Here is a 14,037-nt window from a genome sequence, read left to right as displayed (position 1 = left end):
TTTTTTTTTTTAAATCATTCTTAGTAAAATGCTTTAAAAAAATGGATGATAATAAAAACTATTTTTGTGACACTTGTCATACTTCCTCCAATCCAATTTTTCTATGTTATATGAACATCTGTATAGATTATTTGTGGATGCATGTATTGAATTGTTATTGTTAAATACATGTCCATATTGAATATGTATATCTAAATTTGATGACCTATTAAACTCTACTCATTAGTTGAGAATATGGGTTCTTTATCCATTGAATTATCATACATACCATTATGATTGGATGTTTGAGTTCATTATTTTTTTATTAAAATGAATAGAGTTCACATGGGTAATTTGTTGTGCTCATAAGTAATGGATATATTTATTTTCATATAAATGAATAAGGTGTAGCTTATAAATATATTGGTGACGTGACATCACTATTTATTTATTGTTTTTCTAAAAGATTTGTAGTTGAATTTTCTTTGGAAATGTAATATTAGGAATTTAATTTTATTATTAAAGTCATGTAAAAGGATTTGTTCAACAAAAAACGTCTATTAATATACTTTAAAGTCACTTTAACATGATGCACTAAATTATCAATGAGGCTTTGGGTAGAACCTATGCACAATGTGTAAAGTGCAATACTTGTGAATTTTTCATACTTGAAGAATGAATTATATGTGCATGAGTTTTGAGTTTTTTTAAACTCCTCTATAAATTTTATTCAAAATTAATTAGATGTGGTATTTTAACTTATATAGTGGGAGATGATTACTAATTTTTTGCAAAATTTTTTATCTCACTACATAGGAAGGAATTTCATGGTCTAGTTAGATTTTGAAAAAAAATTAAATATAAACTAATATCAATCTCATGCAATGAATGTAGTGATAATAACTACAAAGAATATAGTTGGTGACCTTACTAAAGGAGAGAAACTGGATGTGACCAACTATAAAATATTGTATAAGAAAATCCAATATCTGCTTAATGAAGATGAGATCTTAGAAAAGTTGTCTCACCTTAAGAGATAACATGAAGAAGAGAATATTTTCCAACATTATTGTGATATGGAAGCTTATCAGACTTGGGTAGGGCCGAGTAGAAATTCAAAAATCCGACTCCGACCTCGACTCCACGCCAACTCCGACAAGGAGTCAGAGTTTTGTTTCCCTAGGAAGTCGGAGTTAGAGTTGGAGGCGGAGGTCAACCGACTCCAACTTCGCTCTGCTCTGACTCAAAGACTCTAACTTCGACTCGGCCATCAAATTCCGACTTCAACTCCAACTCCGACTCTACTAAGATATTCTAAATATTTTATAAAAATGTATGTATTTTTCTATATATTAATCATATAAATATAATAACATATAATAATAATGTATAAATACTAAAATGCATAATAACAGGTAATATTGTAATATTAATGTATAATGACATATAATACTAATGGATAAATACTAATATATAAATTTATAATAATATGTAATACTAATGTATAAACACTAAAATACATAATAACATATAACATTGTAATACTAATGTATAATAACTAAAGTATTGATGATATAGATTTTATATAAATATATCTTATATAATTAGTTAAACTCAATAATATACTAGCATGAGTTATAATTATTATAAAATAATATATTTATACTATAATATATATATATAGACTAAATTGACTAATAATAGTTTAATATATGTAAACATCATCCTATTTCAATATTACTATCATGTAACACTAATTACTAATGTATAAATATGTGTAACATGTAATACTAATTTATAAATACTAAAATGCATAACAACATATAACATTGTAATACTAATGTATAATAACATGTAACACTAACTAATATATAAATTCATAATTACATGTAATTTTAATGTAAATAACTAAAGTATTGATGATATAAATTTTATATAACTATATCTTATAAAGTTATATAGTTAGTTAAACTTAAGTTATTATAATTTTTTAAGGCACAACATGAAAGTTGAAACATTTGGAAGTTTGTAACATTTAATTTATTTTGGTTCATTTGTTGGTCATTTAGAAGTTTGTAATTTAATATATTTTGGTACATTTAAAAGTTTGTAGTTTGTTGTTGTTAGGAACATTTAATTTGTTTAGCATTTAGAAAATGTTGGATTTCTTTTGTTGTCAGAATAGGAACTTAGAAAATAATTGTTGTAGTAGTGGTAAATAAATATTATTATGATGGGTGTGGATGTTTATTGTAGTGATTAGTTGGATGTGGATAATAGATGATGGGAGTACTTGTAACAATATAACTTTCTTTTTATTTTTATTTTTTAACTTTTTAAAGCATGTTAGCGTGTTACTTGTTTTTAGTTAGTAGTATTTTTTGTCATAATCAAAAGTAAATTATTTAGTTTAGATTGTAATTTTTTTTAAAATTGAAATTTGAAAGCCCATGCATTTTTTTTTTTTTTAAAAGAGTGGGCCAAATATAAAGTTAAAAACAACAAAAAAAAAGTCCAAAAATTGACTCTGCTCTAACAATTCGAAGTTTGAGTCAGAGTGGAGGATGAGCAAGTAGAAGGTCGAATTCGACCTTTGACAAAGTTGGAGTCAGAGGTTGGGTCCTTTGACTCCAACTTAGTCTGTGCTCAGCCCTAGACTTGGATAAAGAAATATTTGTGCACACAATTTGCCATACTTAGCAGCATGCACAATGATCTTATTGGAGATGTTAAGAACTGCCCAATTGCCTAATATATGTAGAAGTAAATGAAAATTACCTATGAGAGACATTTGCTACTAGGCTACATGCTCTCACTTTAAAGTTTGAGCAATATGTTATAGACCATAAATATATCATGATTGAGCATTTGAGGTCATGTTCGACTTAATTTGTTATCTAAAGACTGCTAAAAATTATCTAACTGATAAACAGAAAGTTATCATTATAATATGATCTTTGCTCGAGTCAACATGGGGGCAAATAAAGCTCTTTGACACACAATGAGAATATTATGATTTTGGCTAATATATCTCATTATTTGGAGTTAGAGACAGAATGCATAGATGCACATCATAGTACTCTTTTTATTGCCCAAGTTGTGAAGCACAAGACATTTAGGCTTAAGCGCAAGCAACATAGGAGATCTACTAGAGCTGCAAATAATCTTGGGCTAAAGGATGGAAAGGTAGCAAAGTGCTGCAGAGGCAAGCGTGTTGGTAAGGACAAGTCCAAATTGAAATGCTATTAGTATGAAAAAGTGAGACATTTTGCTCGTGAGTGCACTAAGGCAAAAAATGTATCCATTAAACACAACTCTTACATATGTTTATTCACATATTTTTGTTACTCATTAAATCCCTAAATATATTCTAAACACAAGAGTTACCAAACATGTAGCTCGAGGTCAAGTTGGGTTCATAGATTATAGAAGAATACTCGCTGGTAAATAGTACGTTATATTAGTTAACGGAACTCAGGAGGAAGTGCTTGGAGTTGGCACCTCCCAACCCAAGATGACGCTTGTTACTTTTTCATAATTTGCTTTATGCATCAGGTGTTCAATGTGATTTATTTTCATTTATTTATATGTTGAAATGTGGTTTTACTTTTCACTTTGATGGCCCTTAGCAGGACTTTTATTTGGATAGGGTTTTGTTTGAACGTGGTTTTCTTTTGAATGATTTCTTTATATTGGATTTAGATAATTTCTTATTTTCTTTTATGACTTCAAATGATGATTATGTTGTTTCTGATCCAATAAAATGACATGCTAGATTATGCCACATAGGAAAAGATAGAGTAGTTAGACTAGCTAGAGAAAGCCTATTGAGGTCTCTTGCTAATGTAAGTCTACGTATATGTGAGCTTTTTTTAGCTGGAAATGTCTATCTGATGTATTATGGAAAGGCTCATAGGGCATCTTATTCTTTAGAACTAGACCATTATGATATTTGTGAACCTATAAATGTGAAGGCATGCTAAGGTACCTCTTATTTTTCTCACCTTTATAGACGACTACTCACGTTTAAGTTATATCATGTGATCTTCTATCATTTTGAAGTATTGGATAGCTTCAAGCGTTTTGTAGCTGAGTTTGAGAATAATAAGGAATTAAAAAATTTTACAAACTGATCAGAGTTGTGAGTACTTATCTAAAGAGTTTGAAGGACTATGTGAGTAAAAAGGGATACACAAATAATTAACAATTCCTCGTACACCACAATATAATGGTGTTGTGAAAAGGAGGAATCATACCTTATTGGAAATGGTTTGATAAATTATGGTGCAAGCTAAGCTATCATCTTGGAAGATGTTCTTCTAGTTGATGCCTATATTTTGAACCATGTGCATTCTAAGTCTATTCCTTCAATCCAATATGAATTATGGAATGATGCAAAATCAAATTTGAAACAGTTGTGGCCTTGAAGTTATACAAGTTAGGTTCACACCACTTCCTCAATATATGAGACACTTGCACCTAGAGCAAAGAAATATATTTTCATAAGATATCTAAAGAGCTCAAAGGGCTATATAATGCATGGTGAAAATCCTAATGAAGGAATAAGCTTTTTGAGTAGCAAGAACCATCTTTTGGTGATGGTGGAGAATTATTACATCCTTGAATCACAAAAGACAGTAGGAGTGTACTAGAAAAAGTGACTCACAAGAGTCGCAATTATATAAAAGCGAACATGGAACTATTCCTCATCGTCATTTTGAAATTGAAGGGGAATCTTTCATGTATGCTCTTATGATGAAGTACTAAATTCAACTGTTTCAAATAAATGGTAGGCTGCTATTAGAGATTAGCTGAGTTCTATGACAAATAATCAAGTTTGGGAGTTAGTTGATCTTCCACTTGGGCACAAATTTGTTGGAAACAAATGTGTTTTAAAAATTAAACACAAGACAAATGGATCAATTAACAAGTATAAGGTATGATTCATAGAGAATGGCTATAACCTTTCTTACCCAAAGAGAGGGTACAAATTATGAATAAATATTCTCCCCTATGGTGATATTTGCTTCCATTCGCCTCATTATAGTTATAGTTGCACATTTAGATTTAGAAATTTTTGAAATAGATGTAAAAACTGAATTTTTCAATAGAGAATTAGACGATGAGATCTATATAAATCAACCTGTTGGTTTTGACATCGAATGACAAGAAAACAAAGTATGCCAGCTGAAACGTTCTATTTGTGGCCTTAAACAATCATCTAAACAATGTTACTTTAGATTTTATGATGTTGTTACTTCAATTAGCTTTGAGATTCTAGAAAAACACCATTATATGTATGTCAAAGGTACAAGGAAGAGTTTTCTAATTTTATCTTTGTGCGTGGATGGCAGCATATTATTATCTAGAAATAATATGAAGATAATAGTCACCACAAAAGAGTAGTTGTCCTCTACTTGTGAGATAAATGACATGGTTGAAGCAAATTATGTGCCATGAATTAAAATCTAAAGAACTGACCTAGAAAGCTTTTTGGTTATCTAAAGAGATTAAGAAATTCTAAAATGATCTCGTATACATAACCCCAAACCCATAAACACTCCAATTGAGAAGGGATACACATTAAACCCAGATCATTGCCCTTAGAATGATGAGGAAAATAAAAAGATGACTAGATTTCTTTATGCAAGCAAAATTGGAAGTTTGATGTATGCTATATTGTCTACACGATCTAACATTTGCTTTTCAGTTAAATTGGTTAATCATTATCAAAGTAACCTAGGATTTGTTTATTGGCAAGCAATTAATAAGATTTTTCGATACATTTGTGGGACAGTAGACCTTGTTCTTTCCTATTAGGGTGGAGATATGAGACTGGAGGGTTCTAGTGATACTAATTGGGTTAGTGATAAATATTAGAGTAAATCCATGACAGGTTACGATCTTATGCTAGGTTAGGGGGGGGGGGGAGAGGTTACAACTTTATGCTTAGTGGGAGAGTTGTTTCTAAGTATAGCAAAAACAATCATGCATTGCTTTTTATCCATGATGGAGTCAGAGTACGCTGCTTGTTTACCAGTTGTATAAGAGGCTGTTTGGTTGAAGAATTTTTTTAGAGTCTAGAACTTACAGCTCTGTAGATGAAGGCATTAAGATATATGCCAAAGATTCCAACTATGATAGAACCATATACATAGATATTCATTTTCACTACATTCAAGATATTGTTGCGTGAAATGGGATGATCCTACAACATATCTCTACTAACAAGATTGTAATTGATCCTCTTACTAAGGCTATTAGTAGAAGTGTTTTCCAAACTCACATTAGGAGTTTGAGGTTTTATCAGATTGTATATCTATTGTATTAAGGATATCTTAAAATTTATTGTACATTTGACACTGTTAATATCTATTGCATTGGTGAGATTATTATGTTTATCTTATATTATAAGTTAATTGACACCAAGTGAAAAATATATATTATAAAGATGTCACAAGCAAAAATCAGTCTACTCACATGGATGATCACCTTGGCGCTTGAATAGCGAACAAGATGTGATAAATTAATTACTTTGGTGTTTGGAAAGCGAGCAAGTAAACATCTTGATGCTTTAGAAACATTTAAGATAAATTTAAATAATATCGCCTTCACTTAGCTAAAATAAGACTTATAAGAGTTGTATATAAAATATTTGCACAACTTCATAAAGCTTGATTAAAGTAGAATGTGAGATTTTATGTAGGCGCTAGATGAGTGACTGCTAAGAAAGTCAAGTTAGGGCACCTAGCAACTAGACTAAGATTCCTATGACATTTGAATGTAACAAGCCCAATTAAATGGAAGTTCCGCCGTAACATATATTCATATTGTATGTGTTATAAACGACCATATGAGAGGGGATTGGATGGGTCCCTACTCTATCACTATTTGAGTCCTAATGGATCAATAAATGATATATTAATATGCATTTGAATATAAAATAATGTCATGAGATGAAAACTTGATATATTTTAGCATGTTTTTTTAGGGTCACGAATAATTTGATCTCCCAGAACATGTCTAGGAAAGCAAACAAGTCTACTTGAGTTGACTCGAGTGTCTAAAGTAGATTGTTTGTATTCTTATTTGTTATTTTATGATTCATAGTCCGAGCGATTATTTTGTTTTGACTCGATATAAATATGAATATATTTTAGGACATGAGGTCATGAATTCCCTTCAAGTTACAAACTCATAAGGGATTTAGGACCTTTAACCTTGTGAGATCAAATAATCTAAAGCAAAGACTAGATATTACGAGTGATGTACTATGTTAGTAAAATGATGACTTAATATAATACCTCTACCTTTTGTTTTTAATCTATTTCATTTATTGGCTCTTAATTTTTTTAGGGTAATACTACTATATCTCCTAATTTATACCATTTACTTTATCTCTTGACGTGGTATTTAGCTTATTGAAAAAAATTTAAAAATATATATTCAAAACAAAATACGTCCTGAAAATATAAAAAAATAAAGACCAGAATCTTAAACTTTTTTTATCATTTTATATTCTTTTTATCACGTGATTATAGTGAGTGATATAAATGAGTTACATTAACAATTTACGATATTTTATTTGATGTCAGACACTATTTAATTCCGTATATTCACAAACCCCACGATTTTCCCTCCCGTATAATTTATTATTATTATTATTATGATTTATTATAGTTATTATTATTGCAATTATTTTATTCGTAGGTGCATTTTTCAGAACCTTCTTGGAAAAGAGAAAAGCAGTCTGGCGATAAAAACAAACAGTACCTGCATCGAGAGGTCATACTTGGGTGTTGTTTGACTCTGAAAGGTGATCCAACGGTTGTAAAAGTGAGGAGCACGTCACCCCTATGTCGGGTAACAGGAAGGATCCATCTAGACGATGGTTCCTACATGGAGCGAGGAAGCTGTGTGAAAGCAAGGTCCTCTTTCCTTTTCGGGATATCCTTCCACTATATATACTTATCCTTTCCACTGCCCATTCCACTCTCAAGTCTCAATTCTCTGGCTTTCCGAAATTTAAACTCTTCTCTCCCTTCTCGTTCTCTCTCAAAGCTCCTCCTCTGTTTTAAGCAATTCTTGTGCGGCTGTGCCTTCAAAAGATTTATAGTTCTATCCATGGAGACCTCTAACGAAGATGTTTCTTCTGCTCTCTATCTAATCAAGCTTCACCTACTTGGTGAGGTATCCCCTGTTGCTCTGCCCTGCTTATCTAATTCAGACACTGAGGTTTCGTCCTCTCAATCTCTCTGTTCCCAATCAACCCGTGATTACTATGCATTAGAATCGAAACCGCAAACAAATCGGACGAAACCCTCGCTGGAGATCTCGCTTCCGAGCAAAAGCAACGCCAAGTGGATCCAATTGGGCAATCCCAATCACCAGCCGGATGCATCATCGCTCTCCTCCGTAGAGCAAAATGCGAGTCTCGAAGCCAAAAAGCACTACAGAGGGGTCAGACAAAGGCCTTGGGGAAAGTACGTGGCGGAGATCCGAGACCCTAACCGGCGCGGCTCGCGTCTATGGCTAGGGACCTTCGACACGGCAATAGAAGCCGCCAAGGCCTACGACCGAGCCGCATTCAAGCTCCGTGGTTCGAAAGCGATCCTCAACTTCCCACTCGAGGTCGGGAACTCAGATACAACCCCGGAGTCTGGCGAGAGAAAACGACATCGTGAGGAGGAGGAAGTGAAGGTAGTGGTCGTCAAGAAAGAGAGGTCGACGGAATCGAAGAATACTACCGGTACTTCTTCCACGGATGTCCCATTAACGCCGTCTAGTTGGAAGGCGGTATGGGACGGTGATCTTCAAGGGATTTTCAGTATTCCGCCATTGTCACCGTTATCTCCTCACCCATCCTTAGGTTATCCGCAGCTTACGGTCATATGAATGTTTGGACTTTGAACTCCCACACGTCGCCGTATTGATTATCTTATTATTTATTTATTAATGCGATGTACATATGACGAAGTTTACCGAGAAGGATTGTTTCAAAAGAAAACAAAGAAGGATAAGACATTTTTTTTTTTTGAAGGAAAATTTTTATTCATCAGAACCATTGACGAAAGTTTAATTGGAAAGAAATTAGAAAATCGGTCTGGATTGAATCGGTTGGTCTGATTCGATTTAAAACCGATTTTATGATTTCTCGATTTCGATTTTAAGATTGGATTGGTTCATATATATATATATATATGCATAATTAATTTTTAATATTATATAAAATATTATATATAGTTTTGATCAAATGTTATTAATATAAAATATATAAATTAATTATATTTTTAAGCTTAATAAATTCTCAACATAATCCTTTGAATCATTTTGATAAATATATAATACATTATTAATACTAATATATATTAGTATAGTAATTACATTTTACTTTATTTAATTGGTATACATTAGTATATTAATGTATATTAATGCTAATACTATATTAAATCACTATAGTATTAGTGATAATAATACCATAACGCCCTGTACTGAGATGGTCAGATAATTAATAATTGTTACCTATATTCAGGTCTCCCAATACAAATAAATTTCCAATGATTTCAAACAATCATATATTCATCTTTATCAACTTCATACCATAAAGACATCAAAGCAAAAAGAATCAATTAGTATAAATAAATCCTTATCTCCACAATCTTCCAGTAACCTTAAAACAATAGACTAATAATTTAATAAGTCTCAAATAAAAAATAAAAAAGGACTCCAAATACTCAATTCAAACTCTTCTTATAACATTGGTAATATTAGGTACTCGACCACCTATTCCATAGCTAACCAAATTTCAATTTCTATTCCTGAACCTTAGCTAGGTCATTAATATCATCTGAAAATTATTATGAAGATAAGTGGTGAGTTATCAACAACTCAGTAAGCAGAAGACATATACTAACGTGTAAACATGAGCATTTACAGAGTATAGTATGCAAAACTAAATATTTTCTAGAGTTATCATGCAAAACAAACATGTTTTCAAACATAACAGAGCGATGTTTTTAAGACATATAAAACCCAAGGTACTTTGGCATAATATAACATGAGCATCATCATCACATCAAAACAGAGAATCTCACAAAGTAGACCATTTTTAACTCCCGTGGTAGGGTTATGCTAAGTTGCTAACCCCGGCAACCAAACCAAGCAGAGACAGAGGTGAAATTTTTCCTTTATTATTCTCAGTGCCCTGAGTGTGCACATAGGAAAGACAACATAATAGCCACTTTCTTTCCAAATTGGGTGCACTCAGAGATAGAGAAGTTGGTTCCAACCCAAACAACAGAGACAGAGTCATATACAAAATGAGTACACCATGCTAAAAGCTTTCAGATGCCATATCAAAACAAAACAGAGTATTGAAATATATTCAGATCATTCTCATATACTGAAAACAAAAATCAGAGCATCTTTCTAATCAATGAAATTTTTTTCAGATTTTCAATATCGCTCCTTTTTATAATTTAGAGACAACATGACAAAATGAAGCTCATGTCTATATAATGCATGTCAGAAAAATTTTTTCCTTTCTCATACATATTTAATGAGTAATGCAAATGAACAACTAATGTTGTTTTTTTAAGTTCTCATTTCATAACAAAACATGCAAAGTTTTCAAAAAATCAACCTCAATCTCAATAATCTGTGTAAAACCCAGCCTAGGAATACCGCTTACTTGACTCTTGTAGTGTATTGTCGAATTCTTGAGTCTAACCTATATTAGTCTTGCCACCTATTCATAAAATATATACTAAGCGTTAATTACCAACAATAAAAACCCAATAACAACTAAAGAGCAAAGCTGGAGAGCCACAATGCTACATATTCCCTAACCAATATCAACCCAAAATAGTAATTATATACCCCCAAATAATTTAACCTCCAATCCAACGGTCGATATATAACCCCAAATAGTATAAAAAAGCCACTATTCAAACCCCGAGTATCCAAGTACAAAAACTGCCCGTCAAATCCAATTATTCCAAAACTCAAGATTAGTCCAACAAAAGGTGTTTGCTTACAAAAATTCCATGCAACCACCATATCAACCACATGCTAACCATCCATCCACCAAGAAATTACCATAATTTCCACTCTCAAAACCCAACACAATCTACAATATTTTAAATTAAATGAAAAAAATACCATACAACTCACAATAACTAATTAATATGATTGTTATTATAAGCAAACTCGACCAATGGTAAATGTCGCATCCAAGTTCCCTTAAAATCCATCACACATGCCCTCAACATATCTTCTAAGATTTGAATAGCCCTTTCTGACTACCCATCTGTCTAAAGGTGAAAAGTAGTATCGAATCTTAACTTATTACCCATTGCCTCTTGTAAGCTTCACTAGAACTTGGAAGTGAAATGAAGGTCTCTATCCAATACAATGGATATCGGTACCCCATACAACCTCACTATCTCTTACACATACAGCTCAGCTAGTTTCTCTAGCTTATAAGAAACTTTAATGGGCACAAAGCGAGTAGTCTTTGTTAAGCAATCTATGATCACCCGTATAACATCTTGTCCACACAATGTCCTTGGTAGGCCTATCACAAAGTCTATGGAGATATGCTCCCACTTCCACTCTGGAATCTGAAGTGGCTGTAACAATCTTGTTGGTCTTTGATGCTCCGCCTTTACCTATTGGCAAGTTAGGTACTGTTCCACAAATTTGGCAATTTTCCTTTTCATGATACTCCACCAAAAAGACTCTCTCAAGTCTAGATACATCTTGGTACTTCCCGGGTGAACTATGTACAAAAAAATGGCGTGCTTCCTCGAGAATTATCCTTTTCAATTTGTCATTAGTTGGCATGCACAATCTACCTCTAAACCTCAAGACTCCATCCTTGGAAACAATAAAGTCATATTTGTCCCCGTTCCCAACTTCTTCTACTAGTTTCACCTACCCTGAATCCACCTTCTGAGCAGCTTTGATTCTATCTACCAAGGATGGTTGAACTATCAAACTAGCCATGAAAGTACTTGCTTCACTAGTGATGACCTCAATATCAACTCTTTCTAGGTCTATTAACAACTGTTGTTGAGTGGTAAGGGCAGCAACTGCTGGTTCCATTGTCTTCCTGCTTAAGGCGTTGGCTACAACATTGGCTTTGCCTGGGTGATAATTGAGGGTGCAATCATAATCCTTGATCAACTCAAGCCATCTCCTTTGCCTTATATTTAATTTCTTCTGGGTGAAGAAATATTAAAAACTTTGTGATCCATATAAATTTTTCACTTTTCCGCATACAGATACTGCCTCCAAATCTTAAGTGAAAAAATGACAGCAACAGGTTTCAAATCACGCGTGGGATAATTTTGCTCATATAACTTTAGTTGGCATGAGGCGTATGCTATAATCTTCCCATATAGCATCAATACACACCACAATCCAAGCCTTGATGCATCGCTATAAACTACAAATCCTCCTCTAGCAGTGGGGACTATTAACACTGGAGCTATCATTAATCTCTATTTCAAATCTTGGTAACTTTCCTCACACTTTGTTGTCCATTCAAACTTGACCCTACAAACCGAAATTCACTTTCTTTGGGGGGTCTAAACACTACTTTTTTAAAATAATCAATACTGGCGTGGTAGGAAGCCAACTAGTCCATACCCAAGATCACAAGAAAACCAATCATGTGAAACACTATTAAATCAACTAGCATTAGTCTTCCCTCGATAGATAAAGAACACAACACAAGGATCTCATCACAAACTACCGAATTCCCTATTGGGGTTGAGACCACTAACTTGTGCTTCAAATTTTCGGTTTCTAAAGTGTAAAATCAAAGAGTAAGCCATGGAAACAAAAGAATGTGTTGTTCCCAAGTCAAATAACACAGTAGCGTTATTAGAAAACAAACAAAGGGTACCTGTGATCATGGTCAACATTATCCATGAACTAAAATGTCCAAAGTCTTAACAACAACCAACAAATTAATAACTTAAAGCAAATCAAAGAAGTCTTACTAGTGATCACATCATTCCTCTATCCTTAGCCTCTCCAAGCATTAATGCAAAAACCCATGCAGGCTTAGTAGGGCATTGGTTGTTGCCTCGTGCTATAACTTCGTTTCTCTGAAGTGGCGGTATGATCGCCTGGTTGCTGTCCGATTGCAAAGGGCAATCCTTGATGTAGTGTCCTGGTTTGCCTTAACGGAAATATAATCCTACCCCTTTTCTGCACTTCCCAGAATGCACTTGGTTGCATGTTCTACACTGATAAGGCTGTTGGTTACCCTGAACCAGCCTCTTACCCGATCTACTACCTTCATTCCTCTTTTTCCCAAGTCCCTGGTCCATGCCAGAATGGTACCCAGATGGAGTAGTCCTCTTCCCCTGATCATGCAGAGCAGCGTTTCTCTGAAGGCTTTGTTCAAATACTATGGCTTTATTTAGCAACTCTAAAAAGTTTTAAATCTAAAAGCCTACCACTCGTTCATAAAGTTTTTCGTTTAGCCCTTGTTCAAACTTATGCGCCTTCTTCTCTTCATCAGGGATTAGGTACATAGTAAAACATGACAACTCGGTAAATCCGACTGCATATTGGTGTACCGTCATAGCTCCGTACACCAAAGTGGCAACTTCCAAAGCCTTTTCATCTCTGATCGAGCTTGGGAAGAAGCGCTCCTGAAAAATCTGCTTGAAATGTAGCCAACTGATTATTTATTTCCCTTTAGCTTTTCTGAAAGTTCTTTCAGAAATCCACTATCTTTTCGCCTCCCTGGTCAGCTTGAAGGTGGTGTAGGCCACTTTCTATTCACCTGTGCAGGTTAGGACCTACAGTATCTCCGCAATATCCTGAATCCAATCTTCCACCAGAGTTGGCTCACCCCTCCCATCAAATGAAGGGGGGGTGCAACCGATTGAATTGTTCCACTATATAGCTTCCTTCATTATTGTTGTGTTGGTTACCCAGGGGATTCTGCACGAGATTATCTATTAATTGATGTGCCACTGCTCTAAGTACTTCAGAAGCACTCGGATTTGCTCCCTTTTCATTACTGGTCGCGTTCAAATC

At 33.6% G+C, this 14,037-nt stretch overlaps 1 protein-coding gene across 1 annotated transcript; it reads left to right on the top strand.

The window, feature by feature from the left end:
• Nucleotides 1–8,103: 8,103 nt before the first annotated feature.
• LOC122282339 (ethylene-responsive transcription factor 5-like) lies at nt 8,104–8,996 on the top strand. Its single transcript, XM_043094299.1, has one exon. It carries the CDS (start codon nt 8,104–8,106, stop codon nt 8,872–8,874), a length of 771 nt encoding a protein of 256 aa, XP_042950233.1. The 3' UTR covers nt 8,875–8,996.
• Nucleotides 8,997–14,037: the final 5,041 nt, after the last annotated feature.

Source organism: Carya illinoinensis, chromosome 11, assembly GCF_018687715.1.
Source record: "Carya illinoinensis cultivar Pawnee chromosome 11, C.illinoinensisPawnee_v1, whole genome shotgun sequence".
NCBI classification, from domain to species: Eukaryota; Viridiplantae; Streptophyta; class Magnoliopsida; order Fagales; family Juglandaceae; genus Carya; species Carya illinoinensis.
Note: the sequence above shows the minus strand (reverse complement) of the source record. Positions and strands in the feature narration are given on the sequence as shown.

Bases quoted from the DNA above. Each gene is read 5' to 3' on its own strand.
- LOC122282339 (XM_043094299.1), top strand. From the start codon at position 8,104: ATGGAGACCTCTAACGAAGATGTTTCTTCTGCTCTCTATCTAATCAAG.